The sequence below is a fragment of the Typopeltis vanoorti genome, chromosome 6, assembly GCF_054136105.1.
Source record: "Typopeltis vanoorti isolate ZY-2024b chromosome 6, IOZ_Tvanoo_1.0, whole genome shotgun sequence".
Lineage (NCBI taxonomy): Eukaryota > Metazoa > Arthropoda > Arachnida > Uropygi > Thelyphonidae > Typopeltis > Typopeltis vanoorti.
The window spans coordinates 44,645,019-44,669,399 of NC_143554.1; the positions used below are offsets into that span (position 1 = coordinate 44,645,019).

The 24,381-nt window shown below is 35.2% G+C and overlaps 1 protein-coding gene across 2 annotated transcripts in view; it reads left to right on the top strand.

Moving 5' to 3' along the window:
• Ubr3 (Ubr3 ubiquitin ligase) overlaps nucleotides 1–24,381 on the top strand; it is a 542,232-nt gene that overhangs the window by 167,835 nt on the left and 350,016 nt on the right. For both annotated transcript variants that reach the window (XM_090394146.1, XM_090394147.1), the window contains exon 10: nucleotides 8,924–9,016. In XM_090394146.1, the coding sequence (XP_090250272.1) occupies nucleotides 8,924–9,016 (93 nt within the window). The remainder of the gene's footprint in view (nucleotides 1–8,923; nucleotides 9,017–24,381) is intronic.

Genomic DNA, 24,381 nt, shown 5'->3' on the forward strand with positions numbered 1-24,381 from the left:
AATCCAATCTTGTATTTTCCTTTTGACTATTTTCTCTAAGACCTTTACAATGATTCCTGATATGCTAATCGGTCGGTAATTTACAACAGCAGTCTTGGAACCACCTTTATGCAGTGGAACTATTTTCCCCTCTTTCCACCCGCTCGGGACTAACCCAGACCCGAGACTCAAATTAAACAAAATGGTCAAGGGTACTGACAATTCTTTAGCTGCTTCTCGTACAACACGAGCTGGTATACCATCCAATCCCACAGATGTATTGACATTGAGGTTATGCAATAGACTACTCACCTCCACTTCATTAACCACAATTCCCGTATAATCTACTGGTTTATTCGTTTCTGCAATGTCACCACCTTGATGATATACTTTTGCAAAGTGCTCACTCAGTAACTCAACTATCTCAACTGATTCAGTTACCTCCCTACCATCGGCATTCTTTAAAATCAATCTGCCATGTACATTTTTCCTTTTACTTGCTACATATCTAAAAAACTGTTTAGGATTCTCTTTAGCCTGCATGGCCAATGTTCTTTCGTAATCCTTTTTTGCTTTTCTTACCACACTCGTCACCCTTCTGGCCTGCGCTTTATACCGTTCATGTGCCTGCCGGTCACCCTTCTCCTTAAATTCCCTCCATAGTTGTTTCTTTTTTTGCAACTCAAGCTTAATGGTGTTATTCATCCATTTAACCCCTACTTGATTTATTATTCGGACTCTAGGTATACAGTCAGCCATTGCTTCATGCAAGCACTTCTTAACTACCTCCCATGCACTATCAACTTCTAGTCCTTGCAGTTGTACATGCCATGGCACTGAACCAATCAAACTCCTAAGCTTGTCATACTTTCCTGCCCGATAATTCCACATGTACCCTGTCTTAATTGAAAATTCTACACCTTTAGCCACCTCCCAAGTTAAGACCCTATGATCACTCTCACCGATTGGTGGCAATGTGGTCATATTTGTTACAGCCAAATCCTCAGATGTAATTACTAGGTCAAGCACTCTCTGACCCCTAGTATTTTCCATTACATGCTGTCGCAGATAGTTATCCCTTAATAACCGCATAAAATCCAGTTCCTTCCTCCCATGTGTCCTCTCCTCACTCCAATCAATGCGACCATAGTTGAAATCTCCCATAATAATCACCCTCCTTCCACCCATTTCTTCTATTTGCTTGTGCATACTGTCACCACCATCTTTTCCATCACCTGGTCTATAGCAGCACCCAATTGTATATTTAGTTCTGCTAGCCACAATCTCACACCAAATGGCCTCAAATGTGCTCTTTTCTCTATCCTGCAATTCAACTTCTATTCTCCTTGGCTGGAGCTCATCAGCTATCATCAACAATACTCCTCCCCCCATTTTATTCTCTCTGTCATTCCTGAACACACTATACCCATCACATTCAATCCCACTAGTTATATCATCTACAGTCAGCCATGTTTCACTAATACCTATAACCTGTGGTCTGGAAGTGCCAACCATGGCCAAAAACTTTTCCTTCTTGTTCCTAATACTCCTAGTATTAGTGTACATGAATTTAAGACCCCCATTAGCCCCAACCCTACCTTGATGCCTTATATTAACTATCCCACTCTGATTTGTTGTCCTTATTTGCTCTGGCATATTATATTCATTCTTACATTCAACTGCCTCCATAAGGACTGTATCTCTACCCACCCCCCCCTAACAAATCTAGTTTCCCTGAATTTGCACATCCACTACATTCAGCAACACTTTCTCAAGTCTTCTTACACCATAACCATTCAAATGTAAGCCATCCATCTTATATAGATCCTTTCGCCCATCAAACTCACTCCACACATCCACAAATTCCACACCACTCGTCATACATAACCCACGCATAAAGTCATTTGCAATTATAGCCCTCCTTTTAAACATTTCACTGTCATACCGTGGCAAAAGACTAGTCATTCTGACTCTCTCACTCTTTTCTTTTGTTACCTCAAACAATTCATTCAGGTCTTCTATCATTTCCATTTTATCTCCTTTCAAATCATTCGTACCTGCCACAACAATCATTTCTTTCACCCTTTCCTTTTGCTCTCTAATAGACGCAGTTACATCCTTTATGGTCGCACCAGGTTGGTACGATTTTGTCAGATCCTCTACTAACACACCTCATACTAACGAGTCTCCATACAGCACTCTATCCTTCATTTTGTTCATGTTCACATTCATACGTCTATTTTTCCTGTCATACCTTTTATTATTGGTTGGTTCATTCAGTCTACTTTTGTTCATGCACTCTAGCTGCTGTTTTGCTCTTTCTATCGCACTATTCAACAACGCGATCTCACTCAATGTATCTATCTCATCTTTTTTGTTCTCTGAGAAACCATTTATACTATCATTCACACTTTCTACATTCACACTCTCACAATTTTCATGTACAACTTTGCCGTTTCTTGTCATATTCCTATTTCCTTCATTTTGAAGGTTGACAAAAATATCACACTCACGATCCGAAATACGCTTCAATTCCGCATTCTCCCTACATTTTCTACACACATTCAATCCTTTATCATCATCTAACCACACTCCGACCGCACTCCGCAAAGCGTACATTTCACAGCTAGTACACTGACTCATTTCTTTTATGCTACCGTTCTTTGATAACGATGGCGAACCTCCATTACTGGCCGCCATTTTCCTACGCACAGGTGCCATATTTATCCGTAACGTGTTTTGTCAAATTAAACGTTAAATTTGTCAAATTAAACCATTGTGAGAGAGAGCAAGAGTAAATATCAATAGAGAAAGAGATCCTGTAAGTTTAATTTTCAAAGGAATGCAGAGGTTATTTCCACATGGTATTGCTTATCATCAAGTGAAAATTTTTTGATTAATTATTATTTTATTATTATTATTATGTGACCTTCCCTCATTGAGGGAAGGCACCTACTCTACAACTCTCCATCTCCACCAACTACAGCGAATCTCATCATTTACACCAATGCCATCTACTGCTCACCATCACCACTAGTATTTTCACAGATAATCACTAACATCCATGCCCATGGCGGGATTAGAACCTACAGACTTTTGGCTGGAGAGCAGATACACTAACCACTCGGCCAACCATGAGAGAATTGAAAGAAATTTGATATTTCTTTGCATTAGTGATGTGGCATAACAAAGCTGTCTATCATGAAAATAAAAAAAAATAAAAAATAACAATCTTTAAGCAAAGAAAGTTCATGCATGCATGCATGCACACACACGTACATGCATAGTCGAACCTTGTTGTAATTAGCGTGGAAATAACGAGATTATGGCTGTGATGATCAAAAAGCCATAATGATTTTAATTTATGCATATTCTCATACATTTGCTCACTTTCATAATGAGTGTGGTATATAGACCTACCTTACAATTCCAAGAATAACATACTGTTTCAAGAACTACTCGGGTAGTTCTTGGAATAGACAAAAATGAAAAGAGTGACTTATCTTTTATAACTATTGGATCATCCCAAAAGTAATGTCATTTTTAGCATTAAGTTTTGAAAGGATATAAAAGATAAATCATTTGCTAATATAATGAAGTATATATTCTCCATTTGAATCAATAACGCTCTTCCAACATCAGTGCCTCTAATTTTTGGTATTGATTTTCATTAATGAAATGTTGCAAACTTCAAAATAAGTGGTATTCTGAAGGTGCAAGATCAGGAGGATGTGGAAGCTTTTTCCATCTGGGTTCCTTAATCTTGGTACAGGTGATTCTTTACTGTGAGGACGGGCATTATCGTGATGAAAAACAACACCCTTTCGATTGACCAGAGAATTTTCTTTCAGTTTTTCATTCATTCGATTGAGTTGTTCACAGTATACTTCAGCTGTGAATGTTTGGTTTTGTGGCAAGAGTTCAATACCAGCCATATCCCACCAAACACTTAACAAAACCTTCTGAAGGTGAAAGTCTTGTTTTGGCTATGGTTTAGCCTGTTCCCCTGAATGAACCTACTGCCTTTGGTGCTTAACATTCTTTTAAAGTATCCACTTTTCATCACTGGTGACTACCAAAACTCAAAAACAGAGATTGAACCTCTCGAGAATGAAGAGCATTGCAGATGTTGATGTGCTTTCTTTGGTTGTTGTTTGTCAGTTTGTGAGGAATCCACTTGCTGAGCTTAGACACTATTCCAAGTTCTTACAAATGGCAATGGATGGTCAGTGACAATGAATTAAGATCTTTTGTTAAATCTTCAACAGTTTGGTGTTAAATCTTCAGCAGTTGCATTGGCATTTCTTGCTATAGTAGCTTCCATCATATCGTTATCGAGAGAGAGAGAGACAGGGTAACCAGAGCAATGGGAGTCTTTCAAACTAAATCCCCTTATCGAAATTTTTGGAACCATCACTGGCACTCACACATTCAAAACATTATTGCCATACACTTCTTACACATTTTTTACATTGTTAGCAGCATTGTTGCCTTTTTTGAACTCATAAAGCATGATGTGCCTAATGTGCTCTTCACTGACTTCCATGGTAATAAAGGATTATTTAAACAATAACTTGTATGATGCTCTTGCAAGATGGAATTCCTTAGAATGAGGAAGCCTCTACTTAGCGGTACTTATAAAGCTTTAAAAATTCGTGTTTAGACAAGTTGAGACATATTTGAAGAAGTACAGTATAAAAAACATTTTTGGTATGACCTGATACGGCATTGGATTATGGGTCAGTTTATAACATAATCTTGTTCTAGGTAACCATCCCCACTCTATTTACCTCTCCAGTGTCTAGCCTCTTACTCTCCTCTCTCACTTTACCCAAACACTGCCTTGAGTATGAAATCAGTTAAAAAATGAACCTTTCCATTGCAAATGTCTACTAAAAGAAAGTATCTTTTGGTTTCTGAAAAAGCTGAAGTTATTCCCGAGGTAGAATGTGGTGCAAAAAATGTTGAATTGTGTAAAAGGTTTCTTTGTCCTCTTCAACAGTATGGAACAGTTTTCTTTGTCCTCTTCATTGTGAAAGAATAAAGATGTTTACATATTAGCACTGGAAAACAACATAACTGAAACAAAAAAATAAGAAAGTGCAAACTTACAAATGTCAAACCAATCCATTACAAGCTTACAAAGAATTGGTTCAGTATACATATATTTTTAGAGGAATCTGTGGCATAGTATAATTATTAAAAACAACACGTAAGTCCACAGTAATAACTTTAATTAATAAATAAGATATTTCGTACTAAAACTAATAGTACATCTTCAATGTTACAAACAGATTGGAATAGAATACAAGTAACGAACGTTCGGTGATCACCTATTAAAATACAATGTTGTCGCGAGCTAAGAAATGAAAGAAATTAATAAATAATTAATATTTAAGATAATTAGTTTTTTAATGATTACATAAAATAAAAGTCTCCAAGATCACCGGTGAGTCAACACATGTGAAATTGCTGAGACTATAGGCATTTCAAAAAGAACGTGTAGGATATTTTGCATGAACAATTGCAAATGAAAAAGCTTTGCGCAAGATGGGTGCCATGCTTGCTCACAGCAGATCAAAAATGCACTTGCATGAAATTCTCTGAACAGTGCACAGTATTACCACTACCCATAATATCCAGTGGGATAAAGCTATTCTCCTTCATAGATGCAGGTTCAAATATGAACGCCTCTTTAAAGAAAGCTCTGAAGCTTTTTTACACCGACCGAATTTAAATTGAAATGATTCTCCCCCCCCCCGAAGATCTGGGAGACTTTTATTTTACGTAATCATTAAGAAACTAATTATGTTAAATATTAATTATTTATTAATTTCTTACATTTCCTAGCTCGCGACAACATTGTATTTTAATAGGTGATCCACCGAATGTTTGTTACTTGTATTCTATTCCTATCTGTTTGTAACACTGAAGATGTACTATTAGTTTTAGTATGAAATATCTACCTTATTTATTAATTAAAGTTATTACTGTGGACTTACGTGTTGTTTTTAATAAGTATACATATAGAAGTGCTGGATTCTCAATGGATAGTCTGATCTCGAAGGCTCAAGCAGTAGACTTTGCTAAACAATATGGACATTTTGATTTGTTATGTAACAATGGTTACTTGCTAATGGATCTATTTAAAAACTGACATAATATCGTTTATGCAAAAATTAGTGGAGAATCTCAATCTGCAGATCCATTAAAGGCAAATGAATGGATCAACTGCATTTGGGAAGAAATCAGTGGTGAAGACATCTAAAACACTGACAAAACAGGATTTTTTTTATAATTCGATACTTGACAATACGTTTAAATTCAAAGGAGAAAAATTTGTTCGTGGAAAAAAATCAAAGACTTGCTTCTGTTTGTTATCGGATAATCATTAAAACCTTGGTGTTTCAAAAACATAAGGAAACTTCTTGTAGATTCACAAGATGTAGATACAGCTTGATATTTTTTGGCAGTATTTAAATGATTGGAAAAAGGAGCTATTCCAAAAGAAGAAAAATATTTTTCTGTTGTTGATAACTGTCTTGTGTTGGATTCTGATTATGTAGAGATTAGAGTAATTATTATTTGATTCAGAATCCAACATGATCTTCCATCACAAAGGCTAGACTTGTAAATATTATTTAATGTAAACAACTTATTTTACAATTTAATATTCATATAACTACTTTAATTTTGTCTAATATTTAATTATTTAATCAAAGATATATGTATTAATAAGGAAAATACTGTATTAAATATTATTAAGCTATTTTATTCATTACTATATTAATATTATAAGAACTTGTATTTGATAATTTAACTGCGCATTAATTGAAATGTAAATATTCCTTATTTATTCCTATTTGTAGAAGTTTAGCGTTATGCAATACCTCAATTTTATTATATTTTGTTTGGTTGTCATGGAGACGTATGTAAGTGAGCGAGCACATTTTGGAACACCACGTGAGGAGAAAGTTTATTGAAAAGAGTTTTAGATCACGAGAAGAATTTAGGCGGGAAGAACGGATATAAAAAGCGAGGAACGCTGGAAAAGAGGGAGCATTAGAGATTTATAAGAGAGAGATTGGCATTAGGTTGGAATCGGAGCATTTGGGAATCACAGTGCGATAATAGGAGTCGGCAAGTCACTCAAGCAGCTAATAAAGTCTACTAGTCGAGAGGCGGTTAGCTAATAAGTTGTAGAATAACAATTATAGCTATGGAAGACAGCTGAGTGACTACTAAATAGATTAGCAATACTTGAATTGAGATTTAATTTCAGGGCCGACCTCTCAAGGATGCACAGAACCTTGAAGCAAAGCACGAAGTTACTAAAGAATAGTAGAGCTGTAAAGTTGAAGTATACCGATAGCTGTGTTTAGAATTGTAGTGTCTAAGAATTAATTGAATGCCGGAAGAGTGAACAACCGTGCATATAAAACCTAAAGTTAAGGAATTATTGTGTTGCCCTATTTCATGAGTGATCAGTAGTACTTTATGCAACAACGTTTGTTTATGTGTATTGTAACCGATGATTAATTCAGTTATTGCTTAGAAGAACTATTTTAATGAGTGCCGTTTACTGTTTGAAGTGTTTACAGTTATAAAAAGTGTATATGTATAAGTAGATGAAGATAGAAGATTATCAGTAAGATTATTCCAACCATTAATATTTCTATACAGAGAAGTGTGTGAGTTTCATCCTAGAATTTCCTTATATTAACAGTAACTATTGCAGAGAATTAGCTAAAGTGTATATTTAAAAGTGTTTGTTTGTGAAGAGGTATTACTGCAATTTTTGTTGTATTTGGAACTTAAGGAACTGTGAGAAGACTGTATTATAGAGACAACAGATTTACCATTGTATGAGTTGAATGATTGAATTTACCTGAGGAGTTAAAATGTTTGTGATATCTTAATTACTGATTTAAACTTAAGTGTAAAATTTGTGATTTTAAAATTAAATGTTTGTTTTTGTTTATCTAAAGTTGTATTTTGCCTGAATCTCTTTTACTGCACCATTCATAAAACATTCGAACCAAAGCGGGTAAATTAAATAAGTCAAATATACTCGGCCAGTATATATTTTAAGGAGAAATAGTTGAAGGTTGATTTTTCTTCAATTCTTGAACTAATTCAGATATAGAGTGGTGCAGTCTTTAAATATAAATTTTCTCTATATTTGAATTAGAAATCAACTCACAACTTATCAATTAGTTAAGAACATCGTAATTGTAATCATGTTCGATCCAAAGTATAGATTAAGAACAAGTAGGATCCAACACTTGCATATCTCCAGATTCAAAATATTTCCACCATTAAGCTAGTGTTTCTGCTTCCCAATGCAACATTAATTTTACAACCAATGGATATGGGTGTAATCAAGAGTTTGAAAGGATTTTATAAAAAATTTGTAGTTCTACATCTAGTCAGTCAAAGAGAACAGAAACCTAATGGGTTTGTATCAATATTGGTTGCTATACATGTATTGAATCATGTGTGATAACCATATCCAATTGCTTCAAGAAATCAAAATTAAATTCAAAAGAAATTTCATTTGTAAATGAAGATGGTGGAAATGAAAAAAAATGACTTATCTGAATGGTTGCTATGTAACTATTCAGATAATTATATTATTTTTTTCTCTCTAATATTTCTATTTTAAAAATATTTTATTGAGTTATTGAGAATTAAAAAAGAGTAGAAGAGAGATTTAACTCATTACTTATCTAATGAGTAATGGTTATAACAAGAAATTTTGTGTCCCCTGGTGCTTGTTGTAACCAATTATGATTGTATATGTTCTTAGTATTAGCATGAAATACTCATTTTTCATTAATGATAATTTTTCCCCCCATTTTTTTCAATGTTTCTTTTGCATTTCTAATTTTTTATCTACAGTGTGAAAATAAGAGTAATTATTATACAATTTTATTTTCATTAGGATACCTTACATCTTACCAAACAAGTGTTAAATCATTGTTTCATTGCCCTCCAGGATTGGTTTGATGCTATTGGCTTCTCTTCTTTAGATAGGGTATGTAGAGATTGAGTTTTTTTACACATAGATTAGATTTTCAATTTTTTAATCCTCAGATCTGAAATTGATAATTAGGATTGAGTCTTCTGTATGCAGAATTTTTATCATTCTTTTAAATTTATACCAGAAATGGGAGCGAGCACATGATCACAATTAGTTATATAGGTTAAACTTGAATGCTTTTGTAAGCGGTGGATTGGAGACCCTTTCTTTGTTGTATTAATTAATAATATTGTTCTTATTCTACAATAGGGAAAGAAATACATGTGTAACTTTTAGTAAGAAGTATGTACATTTTTGAATAAGAACAGCTTTTTTTTTTTTTTTTTTTTTTTTTTGTTTAAAACTTATATACCAAGGATAATAAGGCCTCCCTAAAAGAAAACATTAAAAAAAAAAAAAAAAAAAAATCTTTTCCTATTTATGAAATGTAGCTAAATTACACATTTATATGTGGAGCTTGTGAATATATGAGTTATATGTATGTAGAAAGTTAAAGAGAAGACTTAAGCAAACCTCAAGTCTGATGAATTGCACTATAAATCAATATACAGTCAAAATGCTGTTATGAATTTTCTTAGTAAGAAATGTTTAGATTTTTCAGGGAAACAAAGCAGTATATATATATATATATATATATATATATATATACACACACACACAAATACCTGCATTATTATTCTTTTGGATAATTCATTCTCCAAAGAAACTGAAAGCTGATATAGAACCAATTAAAAAAAAAATAATAAATTAAAAAAAAACATTATTATACTTTTATTATCTATTATAGCTTGATTAATATATATTTATAGAATATAACACATTACTTTTTGTTTAATAGTTATTGTTTTCAGCTATAAAATTAAAAGTACAATGAGGAGATGCAAATCCATTCCATTCTTCATTATATTAAGAAGTCTGGATTCCATTGTTGCCTTATGCAGCAATTTAGCTTTAGGCAACATTGCTAAGGCCAAAGCATAAAGCAAAATTTATTTCTAGAAGGTCATCTCTGTGTGGCAGTTCCTTAGAGACGTCATGCTTAAATCTCTTAATCAACTATATCATCCATTGCATCTTAAAATTGTCTAGTTTTTGAATTTAGTAATGCAAGCTCTCTTCACAATTTTTTTTAAGATTGAAAAAGAATTTTTGCAGGCAATAACAATCAGGGAAAAGATGGAGTAGCTATATTAGTCGACACTAAATACGAGACTAATCTTCTTGATTTGCAGGCAATATCAAGTAGAGTGATATGGGCAAATATCAGAATGAGGAACTGGAAAATGACAATATTTGTGCCTATGGTCTGACATAATGTTCTGCTAAGGTAGAAATGGATGAATTTTTTGAGACTTTAGAGAAAGCAGCTGAAACAATGAAAAAAGAAAAGTTGATCCTTGATGGGGGATCGAGATAACAGAGTAGGAAATGATTGTCAGACATAAAAATATTTTGGGAAAATTTGGAGAAAAGAGCAAAGCTAATAATAATGGCAAATACCTGTTGGATTTCTGCTCAGGACATAGACTGATTATTACTAATACAATGTTCCACCATAAAAATGTACATAAATTCACATGGAGAGAAGAGGCAGGTATAAGAAAAGTCTCATTGACTCTTATTGTTGTTATTGTTGATAGTGATGTTTTCTCCCTGGTGCAGGACACTAGAGTGTACAGAGGATTTGAAATTGGAAGTGATCACTATTTAGTCTTGAGCAGGAAAAAACTGAATTTCATATTGAAAAGAATAACATGTAAGAAAGTTTTAAAGCGAATAAAAGTTGACCAGCTCTCAGATGTGAACTATAGACCAAAATACACAAACATTATTGAAGAAAAAAATGAAACAGTTTGAGAACAGGAACCAAACCTTGGAGATTCAGTGTTTTCTTTAGGGCTTGCCCTGAAGAAAATATTGATTGATTTAGCCAGAGAGGCATGTGGTGAGGTTGTCTGCAAGGATAGAAAAATCAGAACTCCATGGTGGACATAGGAAGTTAAAGAGGCAGTGAAGAAAAAAAAGGAGAGAGCATATCGAAAGTTCTTGGTGAATAAGTCAGCTTGTGCTCTTAGAGAATACAGAGACAAAAATGTAAGAAAGCTAAACATTGTGTAAAACTATCTAAACAATAGTCATGGGAAGACTTTGGCAAAAACATAAAAAATAAATATCAGGAAGGTGGCAAAATATTCTGGAGGCTATTGAAAAATCTCAGAAATGGAGGAAAGAGTACTGTAAAAGGAATTAGAGATGATAAAGGTTACATGAAAAAAGGAGAAAAAAAAGATATCCTTGATGCATGGAGTAATTACTTGAAAAAATGCTAAAAGAAACAGTCAGTTACAGTGCAGTGGTAAAAAACACTCAACAGGCATGCAATCAGGAATACATATCCATACTTGAAGTAGAAAAAGGCATCAAAAGCCTAAAATGCGAAAGGCAGCAGCAGTAGATGATATTCGACCAGAAATGCTCAAGTATGGAGGTATAAAAGTCTTGCAGTGGCTGCACTGCATAGTTCAGAAGGCCTGGACAGTGGGATGGATTCTAAATGATTGGGGTAGAGCTCTCATAGTACCCATATACAGAAAAGGGAAATAAAATTGCTTGTGAGCATTACAGAGGTATTTCCTTACCGAGTGTTCCTGGTAAGATTTATACGAGTATATTTGAGAAACGGATGAGAAGGATTGTGGGAGGGAAGCTTGTGAAAAACATGCTGGGATCAGGCCAAATAGAGGCCATCAGAATCAGATTTTCACTTTACAACAAATATGTGAGAAATCATGGGAATATAACAAAGATCTGTATTTGTTTTGGAGATCTGGAAGAGGCATATGACAAGGTGCCAAGAGAAAAGCGGTTCAAAGTGCTACAGTTGAATGGTGTCAATTGAATTGAAGGAAATACAGGAAGATGGTTTGATATTAAACCATCTTTCTGTATTTCCTTGATGAACAGATAGGGGATGTACATTATCCCCTCTTTTATTCATTATCTATATGGATCACGTGAAAGCAGTATTAAACCTGATATCAAAATTGGAGATGTTAATCTCAGTTCTTTACTTTATGCAGATGATGTTATACTTCTAAATAAATCCAGTACAAGTCTGCAAGATTCTCTAACTAAATTGATTAACTGTTGTAATTAATTTGGTATGAAAATCAGCAATAACTAGACAAAGATAATGAAAATAGGCAGAAACATTGAAAATGTCAACGGCATTGTGAATGGAGAACCTATAGAAGAAGGAAAACATTTCAGCTACTTAGGCACAATTTTTTAACAAAGATGGTAAATTAAATATGGAAATAGACAACAGAATCAACAAAGTCGGTATGGTAGGAAATCAACTGAATAAATTTATATGGAATAAGAGAGAAATTAGTCAAAATACTAAATTAGCTGTATACAAGATGGTGTTCAAACCAATTTTAACTTATAGATCTGAGAGCTGGGTTAGAAATAAAACACTTGATTAAAGACTAGAGACCACAGATATGAGAGTGCTGAGAATGATTAGGGGCATGAACAGATGGCATATCATATTAAAAATGAGGATATTAGGAAAGAACTTGACATTGTTAGCAGAGCTAATCTCAGGTGGTATGGTCCCTTAAACAGAATGGAAGGAAAGATTAGCAAAACAAGTGTTCTCTGCCAGGTTTGCAGGAAAATGATTCAGAGGAAGACCGAGATGTATTTTATTGTATATTAATACAATAAAAAGTGCCTTAGAAGACAGAAATATAAGATCTGATAATGTTGGAGTTTTGACAGATAACAGATTGATTTGGAGGAAATTGCCTAATATCCTATACACCTCTTGAGCATACTTGTCAGGAATTTGATGATGATGATGAAAGAATTTTTGTGGAGTTTCAGTTTAGTAAATGAAGACAGGAAACAAGTCTTCATACTCTTGCATTCTCTTAAAATAAAACTGAGACATCCCCAAATCAAGCCAGAAACTATTATTAATGACATAACATGTTTCAAGGCAAAGTCCAAATTAACTGTTTAGAATACTTAAGCAGACACACATTATATTAGATAACTAGTTTTATCAGGTGATTAAGTGTTAAAAACTGAATTTTCTTTGGTTTGGTTCTTATCTTATAATTCAAATTTTGCAAAAAAGAAAATTGATCCATAAGAGTTGAATTATATAAGTAGTAAGTATCCTTAGGTGGGATAGCTTAAGGCTCAAAACTGAATAACAACAACAGGAAGGAATATAAGCTAGTGATGAATATGGAAAACCAATAAGGGTTTCTTGTCCGATCCTCACCTTCTCATTGTGCATCCTGTTATTACATATCCACATGGATACTGAAAGAATGGGGGTATAGATAGACTAAAAATTCAGGAATTGACCAAGAGTTGTATTTTGTAATCCACGAACAAATATGATGGAAAAACATGATTTCTTAAAATTCACATTATAATGCAAGAAAACAATGAATAAAATTTAATAAAAAGCCATATATTTCCATCTGAAAATTACATATCATCTTTAGTGGCATTCAGTAATAAAATGCAAGGTAGAAGAACTAGAACATTGAACAAATATAAAACAAAGAGAGTTGTGATGTTATACATAAAACAGTGCAAAGCAAAAACTGAGGAAACATAATCTTATTAATTATTTTTTGAAAAAGAAAACACCTTTAATTATATTATCATCATCAATTTCCTGATATGTACCCTCAAGGTGTGTTCTGGCTATTATGACAGCACTATATGATTAACTTTACATTATTATTAACCTCTCTACCAGCTGGGGTGGATGAAATAGTGAGACCAAATTGCACTTCTTATCCATCTAATTCAGTAGGTGTTACAGAATTGTATCCAGATTTTGCTGGACATCTATAGACGTCATACCCGGTTGGGGTGTTAATCTCCTATCAACAGTTTTCCTCCAAATTACTCTATCACTACGTCAGCTAATATTGTCATAACTAACATTTCATTCTTCTAAGCAACGCTGGCTGAATCAATCCACCTGGACTGTTTTATTCTTCTGGGTCTTTTTCCTGTCATCTTCTCATCAAACACTTGTTTTGCTAATCTTTCCTCTCCTGTTCTATTCAAGTGACCATACCACCTTAGATTAGCTCTGTTCACACATTTTTGAATGCAAACAGTGTCAGTTTCCTTCCTAATTCTTTATTTTTAATGATTCTCAATTGATGCCATCTGTACAGAATATATTCTGAATAATTTCTTTATGCGAAGTAATTATATTTCCCCTCCTTCCACTCTCTTGGGACTTTGCCAGAGCTGAAACTTAAACAGCCTAGTTAAAGGCATCACCAGTTCCCTTGCACATTCTCTTAAAATGCAAGCCGATCTCCTCACCAATCTCACAGCTGTATTTGCACTCAGATACTGCAATCCTCCAATTCATCAACTTCTGTTCTCACATTAGTCTCTGTCACCTCTACCATAACGGTGTCTTCACTTGGATGATATACCCTTGCAAAATGGTTACTCAGTAGCTCAACAATTTCATCTGTCTTTGTTACCTCTCTACCATCACTTACTAAAGTTATCCTTCCATAGTCATTCATTCTCTTACTTGTCACATATCAGGAAAAAACTCTTTGGGATTTACTTTTGCCTGCTTGGCTAACTTTTCATAATCTAATTTTGCATTCTTACCATGCTGGTCATTTTCTTGTCTGATCCTTGCACTGTTCATGAGTCATCTGATCACCTTTCTCCTTATATACCCTCCACAACATTTTCTTTTTTTGCAGCACTAATGCTTAATGGTATTACTCATCTAACTCCTACCTTATTTACCCCCCCCCCGACCTTGTGTATATAGTGTAATGTTGCTTCTTCCAAATATCCCTCGACTACCCCCCCCACACACACCCCAAATGTAATGTGAACATCCTTCCCTTAGAGATCTTTGTGCCATGGTACTGCTTCAAGCTGCTTCCTATGTATATCATAATTACCTGCCTTTTATAGTTCCACAAATACCCCTTAACTGGAATTTCCACATGTTGTGCTACTTCCCAAGTGAAGACCACATGATCACTTTCCCCCACTTGGAGACAAAGTTATGAACAGGTCTTCTGATCCTATAACAAGATTCAACACGCTCATACCCCAAGTCTCCTCCATCACATTCTGCTTTCTGCCAGTAAGTGTATAAATTCCATTTCCTTCCTATATATGATCTTTCGTCCTTCAAATCTGTCTCTGAGGTTGAAGAATAATTACTCGACTTGCACTCATTGTACTAATCTGCTGATGCATATCTTCAGCATCATCCCTGGCACCTCCTAGTCTATAGCGGCAACCATTTTTATATTTTGTCTTGGTCTCGATCTCACACGAGATTGATTCAAAAGAACTACCATTTGCCCAACTGACTCCTTATCTAGTTGGCTGCAATTCATCTGCTATCATCAGTAGTACCCCTACCCCTTGTCCTCTCTACTCTGTCTTCCTTGAAAATACTAAATCCATCACATTATATCTCTGTAACTATGTCATCTGCTATAAATTATATATTTAGTTTAATCCTTTATCCAAGTGTAAGCAAACAAAGTTTGCACATGAAGTATCTTCAGGATTGGGACAACTCGTGGCAAAGGTGGACTAAGTTCTCTTCACTTTCCTTAGTATCCCATAATGCAAAGCACATCTCCTTGCAGATATGTATAATGCTATGCATTATGGGAAGGTCACTACCCAGACCTGTTTCGACCTTTATTGAGGTCTTTTCAGTGGGAGCCAGACCAGAGGTGATACCAAGGTTGAAGCAATGCAGAAGTCATAATCTAATCTTATAGTCTAATTTATAGTCTAACCAAGTGAAAAAAACTTCCAATATGTCATCTTCTGTTAGCCAAGTTTCACTAATGCCTATAACTTTAGGTGAGGTTGCACTGACCAATGCCTGAAACTCTTCTCTCTTATTGCTGATACCTCTAGCATAGCATATCGAAACCATAGCATCCCCTTATGCTTCTAACCACCTTTACATTCTGAATTGACTATCCCATTCGATTAAACTGTTTAAACTAAACATATTTGGTTTTATATAGTTCAAATACAAACTTATTTATTAATTACTGACCATTTACAAAAAACAAAACTATATTAGAGCCTACTTGTTTCACCAGCAAACTGTCTGGCTTTTTTTCAAGGTTTACGGAGACATAAAAACTAGTAAATGCAAATTGAAAGGAACATAAAAAACGTTGTAAATCAACAAGTTTTAGGATCCCCAGAAGATAAGGTGCCATTCTACAAATATCCAGAAGTATATTACATTCCTTGCTCCTGTGGTCTTGCCTACATCGGACAAACTTCACGGAGTTTAGAAATCAGACAGAAAGAACATGTTGGTGATGTAAACCACAACAGAAGTATCTCTTCCGGCTTAGCATCATTTCTGTACGTCTAAACCATACGATAGAGTGGCAAAACAGCTCCATGCCATATCTGGATGATGACTGCAGACATCGTTTATTCAAGGAAGCCACAATAGTGTTAATAACCTGTGGAAACCTCAACTCAAGGTGCAATCCTAAACAGTTCATGGAAAAACTTGATCCCCTCTCTAAATCAATCTGAACTACAGCTAGCCAGTAATCACATTACACGTTTACAACAAACACGCATGCATGATAATAAATAAGAACAATAAGTCCTCCCTGTCACGCGAACGTGTAACCTTAGCTACTAGTTGGTTTACAATGTTTTTATGTTCCTTTCAACTTGCATTTACTAGTTTTTACGTCTCCGTAAACGCCTTGAAAAAGCCAGACAGTTTGCTGGCGAAATTGGTAGGCTCTAATGTAGTTTTGTTTTTCGTAAATGGTCAGTAATTAATAAATAAGTTTGTATTTGTATCCCATTCGATATTGCCCGAGAGACTTGATTCCATGTTTTTTGTTCATTCACACACTTCTTCACTTCATGGGTGCCTTTACACAGACTTGTCTGCATCTCGCCATAATTGCTTCAGTTTTCTTGACTTTGCATTTTATTCATTCTCAATGAATAAAGCTCTCTCCAGACACCTAACTACAGATCCATTTAAGTACAGTTCATCAGCATTGTACAAACCTTTCCATTCATCAAACTCAGGCCATAGGTCCACAAACTCTACATCATTCCTTCTCCACAACCTGCATATTGATTCATTGCGCTCCTTCTCATTTTGCCTCTATCATAGCTTGGAGGCAGACTCACAAACTTCACCCTGTCACTCTTCTTTTTCACTTCTTCCAAAAACTCTTTGACCTCCTTCATACAATATTTCTCACCTCTTAGGTCATTGGTTCCAACCAAAACAATTAATTCTTTCAACTTCTCTTTCACATATTGTGCAGTGTGGATTCTATGTATTGTGTAATTTCATGTATTGTACAAATATGCAATAGTTTTATACCACTGCAAAACTTTTATACCTCCATATTTGACCATTTCCAAGGAATATCAACTCCAACTGCCTTTCCAATTTCAATTTTTGATGGCTTTTTCTACCTCAAGTCATTGATATGTACTCCTGTCTGCATTTCTCTTGAAAATTTTCTACTACAGTTCTGTTACTGCTTGTTTGATTTAAGTCTTTCAAAGTAATTACTTTAGGCATCTGGGATATTCTCATCTTCAGTTTTCATGTTAAATTTATCATCTGTAATTCCTTTTACAGTATTCTTTCCTCCATTTCTAAGCTTTTCAATAGCCTTCAGAACATTTTGCCACCTTCCTGATATTTACCCATCTATATTCTTACCAAAGTTTTCTCAGGATTTTTGTTTGGCTATTTTCACACATAGCTTAGCTCTCTTACATTTTTTTCTGTATTCTTTTAGGACATTTGCTGACTTTTTTGATACTGAGACTCAAAGGTTTGGTTCCTGTTTTCACACTGTTTTATTCTTTCTTCAATAATGTTTGTATACTTGACTCTACATTTTACCTGTAAAAGCTGCTCAGTTTTAATTCTTTTTTAAACGTTTTTACATGATATTCTTTTCAATGTGATATTCAGTTTATCTTACTTTAAACTAAGTAATTTCCAATTGCAGATTGTCTGTACACTCTTGTATCCTGAGCCAACATGAAGATATTACTATTAACAATAACATAGTCAATAAGGTTTTTCTAATTTCTTTTCTTATTTTTTATTTCTTTTCTTAATTATATGTGATTAGAATAAGGGCTTTCCCATGTTTCTGAAAGTGAGAGGCAGTCATTCCATTTCAAGTTTGGACGATGGGGCCAAGCTTCAGCACTTTCTTTAAATAACAATTTGATTTGTGGTAACAATTGTAGCAGTTGTGTTTCAGACCATAAGATATTGTGGTTAGTATTTATTCCATGATGTGTGAAGGCCATATTTCTCAGGTTTCTCATTGATGATGTAGGACTGGTGTTCTTGCATTCATTTCTCCACTGAACATCAGGTTTTGCTGAAATAAGAGAATGAAAATCACATGGAATTTGGTAGGTGCTAGGAAGACCCATAGGAGAGTTATAGGTATGTTATTTTTGACCACAAAACTAATGTAATAAATAACTAACACTGGGTTTATTGGTCATCATCATCATCATCATCATCATCAAATTCCTGCCATGTACCCTCAAGGGGTGTACAGGATATGATAGTACTACATGAAAAAAATTACATCATTATTAATTTCCTATCTACAATTTTCCTCCAAATCAGTCTGTTACTTGTCAAGACTCCAACATTATCAGATCTTATATTTCTATCGTCTAAAGCACTTTGTAGCGTATCAATCCACCTATATCTTGGTCTTCCTCTGGGTCGTTTTGCTGCCAACCTGGCAGAGAACACTTGTTTTGCTAATCTTTCCTCGCCCATTCTGCTTAAGTGACCATACCACCTGAGATTAGCTCTGCTAACACATTCCTGGATGCTGACAATGTCAAGTTCTTTCCTAATATCCTCGTTTTTAATGATATTGCCATTGATGCCATCTGTTCACGCTGATAATCTTTCTCAGGACTCTCATATCTGTGGTCTCTAGTCTTTGATCAAGTGTTTTACTTCTGACCCAGCTCTCAGATCCATAAGTTAAAAACTGTCTTGAACACTGTCTTGTATACAGCTAATTTAGTGTTGCGACTAATTTCTCTCTTATTCCATATGAATTTATTCAATTGACTTCCCACCATAAGCTTTGCTGATTCTGTTGTCTATTTCTATATTTAATTTACCATCTTCAGTAAAAATCGTGCCTAAGCAGCTGAAATGTTTTACTTGTTCCACAGGTTCTCCATTCACAACACAGTTTACATTTTCAATGATTCTGCCTATTTTCATTGTCTTTGTCTTTTTATTGCTGACCTTCATACCATATCTATTACAAAAGCTATTCAATTTAGTCAGAGAATCTTGCAGACTTGTAGCAGATTTATTTAGAAGTATAACATCGTCTGCATAAAGCAAAGAGCTGACATTAACATCTCCAATTTTGATATCATGTTTAATACCACTTTCCTTCATAATGTGATCCATATAGATAATGAATAACAGAGGGGATAATGTACATCCTTGTCTCACACCAGATTTAACATTAAACCATCTTCCTGCACTTCCTTCAATTCTAACTGCTAACTTACAACTCAAATAAAGACTAAGTATTGCTTGATATAATGCCCCATTGACACCATATAACTGCAGCGTATTGAATAGCTTCTCTCTTGGCACCTTGTCATATACCTTTTCCAAATCGACAAAACTTAAATACAGATCTTCGTTATATTCCCATGCTTTCTCGACTATTTGTCGTAAAGTGAAGATCTGATTCTGACAGCCTCTATTTGGCCTGAATCCAGCTTGTTCTTCACCAAACTTTTCTTCCACAATTCTTCTCAACTGTTTCTCAAGTATACTTGCATAGATCTTGCCAGAAACACTCAGTAGGGAAATACCTCTGTAATTCTCACATGCAGTTTTATTTCCCTTTTTTATATATGGGTACTATGAGAGCTCTACTCCAATCATCGGGAATTCGTCCCTCTGTCCAGGCTTTCTGAACTATGCAGTGCAGCCACTGTAAGACTCTTATACCACCATACTTCAGCATTTCTGGTCGAATATCATCTACTCCTGCTGCCTTTCTACATTTCAAGCCTTTGATGGCTTTTTCTACTTCAAGTATGGATATGTATTCTTGATTGCATGCCTGGTCAGTGTTTTTTACCACTGTGCTGTCATCACTGCTTGTTTCATTTAGCAGTTTTTCAAAGTAATTACTCCATACTTCAAGGATGTCTTTTTCTCCCGTTTTCATGTCACCTTTATCATCTCCAATTCCTTTTACAGCACTCTTTCCTCCATTCTTAAGCTTCTTCAACAACCTCCAGAATATTTTGCCACCTTCTTGATATTTATTTTCTGTATTCTTGCCAAAGTCCTCCCATGACTTTTGTTTAGCTAGTTTTACACAGTGTTTAGCATTCTTGCATTTGTCTCTATATTCTCTAAGAGCACAAGCTGACTTATTTGACAGGAACTTTTGATATGCTTTCTTCTTTTCCTTCACTGCCTCTTTAACTTCCTGTGTCCACCAGGGAGTTCTGATTTTTTTATCCTTACAGACAACCTCACCACATGCCTCTCTGGCAGAATCAATCAATGTTTTCTTCAGAGTTTGCCACCGAATCTCCAAGGTTTGATTCCATTTCTCAAACTCTTTCATTTTTTCTTCAATAATCTTTGTGTATTTTAGTCTACAGTTCACATCTGAGATCTGCTCAACTTTTATTCACTTTAAAACTTTCTTAATGTCATTCTTTTCAATATGAAATTCAATTTTATCCTGCTGAAGACTAAATAGTGATCACTTCCAATTTCAAATCCTCTGTACACTCTGGTGTCCTGCACCAGGCAGAAAACATCACTATCAACAATAACATAATCAATGAGACTTTTCTTATTCCTAGCTTCTTCTCTCCATGTGAATTTGTGTGCATTTTTATGTTGGAACATGGTGTTAGTAATAACCAGTCCATGTCCTGAGCAGAAATCCAACAGATATTTGCCATTATTATTAGCTTTGCTCTTTTCTCCAAATTTTCCCAAAATATTTTTGTATGTCTCACAATCATTTCCTACTCTGCTATTTAGATCCCCAACAAGGACCAACTTTTCCTTTTTCATTGTGTCAGTTGCTTTTTCTAAAGCGTCAAAAAATTCCTCCACTTCTACCTTAGTAGAACCTTCTGTGGGACCATAGGCACAAATAAGTCTCATTGTCCAGTTCCCCATTCTCATATTTGCCCACATTACTCTACTTGAGACTGACTGCCATTCAAGAAGATTAGCCTCGTATTTTGTATTGAATACTATGGCTACTCCTTCTTTTCCTTGATTGTCATTGCCTGAATATAACATTTTGTATTTATTGCTCAGAAAGATCTCGCCAGTTTTGGTCTTTTTTGTTTCAGTCACTCCTATTATGTTGATCTAGTACTCATCTAATTCCTTAGCTAGCTCCATTTCTTTGCCATTCAGGCTTCTTACGTTGATAGTACCGATCTTTAACTCTGGTGATGTTGAGTTGGGGTGCGTTTTCAGATTTGTTCCAGTAGCTGACTTTTCGCTGTTCGCCCTGGTTCCCTGGCAAAAACAACGGGGGCCTTGTTTAACCGGGCGACGCCCCAGCCGGCATGAAATTCTATCATGTTGTACCATCATTTTTTATGTTGGTTTAACCAATAAGAATACAATTTGGTCGGCTAAATCCCAAATTGCCAGCCCATCCTCGTTCGTTCAGTATCAAAGTAGATACCCAACAGGGTGCACCATGAGAAGGTGAGCATTGGACATTAGGTCAGAAGCGCTGGTCGGTTCTCCGCATTCCTTTAAAGGCTATGTGGAGGTCTCCTCTCAGTTATACAGCTTTGACCCTTAAGCACCCAAGTTTATTGGTCATAAAGATTTGATATTACTTACTATTATAATAATGGAATTAACTCATGTAAATTATTCTTTATTCGTAGAATTTTTGTCTGAGTATCACAGGCATCATCAGTACAGGTACAAAGGCTAATTAAACAATAACTGTTATATTCACAAAGTGCCACCTAAGTAGCTAAGGTTAAATTTCCTAAATTTATTTAAATAAATTTAGGAAATTTAACCTTAGCTACTATAGGGTGTCCCAAAATTCATGCAAGATTTAAATTTAGCGGCATTTGTGCGGTAAAGTGTTGCCAACGAGAAAAAAAAGACAGCGTGACAACTGACAGTTCAGGGTTATTAAAAATGGAGCGCTACACGAAAGAACAACGCATTTTCATTGTTGAGCAATATTTTAAAAATAATGAAGGTTTGGCAGCTACAGTTCGTAATTTTCGTACAAAATATGGTTGGAATAGTGATTTAACTTCATCAACTGTGAAAAGATTAACTAAAAAATTCCAGGAAACTGGATCAATTTGTGATCTTATACACTCTGGCCGTCCTTCAACAAGTTGTTCAACAGAAAACAACGAAGCAGTTCGTGAGAGTGTTGCTGAGAGTCCAGGAACATCAATTTGGCACCGTGGTCTTGAATTGGGCATTTCGAGAAGCTCTCTACAGAGTATTCTCACGAAAGGTTTGCATCTTTATGCTTACAAAGTTCAATTGACTCAAGAACTGAAGCCTACTGACCACACACTCGCAGCGAAGAGAGTTCGTTGAATGGATTATGGAACAACAACAAGTGGATGCTTATTTTTCACACAAAATCATCTTCAGCGATGAGGCTCATTTTCATCTTGATGGCTTCGTTAATCGACAAAATTGTCGCATTTGGGGTTTCAGAAAATCCACGAGTGATTGTTGAGAAACAAATGCATCCACAACGTGTCACTGTTTGGTGCGGATTTTGGGCTGGAGGCATCATCGGTCCATTCTTCTTCGAAAATGCGGCTGGTAAGGCAATAACAGTTAATGGTGCTCGCTATCACGACATGATAATCCAGTTTTTTGTGCCTAAATTGCAAGATATGGATGTGGACGACATGTAGTTTCAACAAGATGGTGCCACATGCCATACAGCTCGAGAAACATTCAATTAATGCATGAGTCATTTCCTGGTCGTGTAATTTCCCGTTTTGGTGATCAGAATTCGCCGCCCAGATCATGTGACTTAATGCCGTTGGACTTTTTTCTTTGGGGTTTTTTTGAAGTCTAAGGTTTATGTCAACAAGCCCATGACCACAGACGCCTTGAAGGAGGAAATTGAGCACTGTATCAACGAAATTCAGCCACATTTATGCAAAACAGTCATGGAAAATTTCGACAAAAGGGTGCGGATGTGCCAGCAAAGCCGTGGAGGCCATTTACCCGATATCTATTCCATGCATAACCCGATACTGTATACTTTATGAATCAATAAGAAATTACAATTTTTAATTAAAAACCTGTGTTTTCTATCAAAATTACTTCTTGTATGAATTTTGTCACACCCTGTATAATAGTAATAATATGTCTAGTCATGTATTTCCTTACTGAAAGATTTGATACTACTAGTTTCCTACTAGTTTTGCAACATAAACTGGTGGTTTCATCTGGGTTTGGATGAACAAACAAATATAAATAAACAACAAGCTTTGATTATGAATCAATACATTACTAAAAAAATACCGAATGTGTAGGAATCGTTACATAAGTACAATAGAAACATGTGGAACATGGGTGATGGCACATGGTCAGTCATTGTTCAGCATGTGGTTTTGATAGTTATCAGAGAAATTAAATTCTGATGAGTGACTTCCAAATGTCACACATAATCATCCGTTGGTTTCAGTTTAGGGTACCTTGTGAGTGGATTTATTGTAGCTTCTTTTATGTTGTGGGAGCTGTAGTCTTCTTCTGTGAATGGCATAGAGCTCTTATCCCATTCAGTGTTGGAGAAATGGAATGCCAACCCTGAGCTGTCCTCTTTGTTGTTGTTGTTGACATCTCCAGTATATTCCTTTTGTCTTATTTCTAAACATCTCGAAGTTTGTCCTATATAATTAAGGCCACACGAACATGGGATGTTGCAAACTCCAGGATGTTTTGTTGAAAGAGTTGTGGTCCTTGGGTGAGCATAACAGATTTCGTACTGTCATAATTGGTTTGAAGGCTACTCTGATGTCATGAGATTTCAGAAGATTAATAATTTTTTGCGAAAGGTCACCAACAAAAGGGATGGAAATTGAAGTTCTGTAATGAATGTCATGGATTTGTTGTAGAGAGGAATTACAGAGTAGTATTCTTTTTGCTTTTTTTTGGATATCCATTGCTGATCAATAGTTGTAGAATAGAATGTAATTCTACTGTTAATGCTTCATCATCTCTTATAATAGAG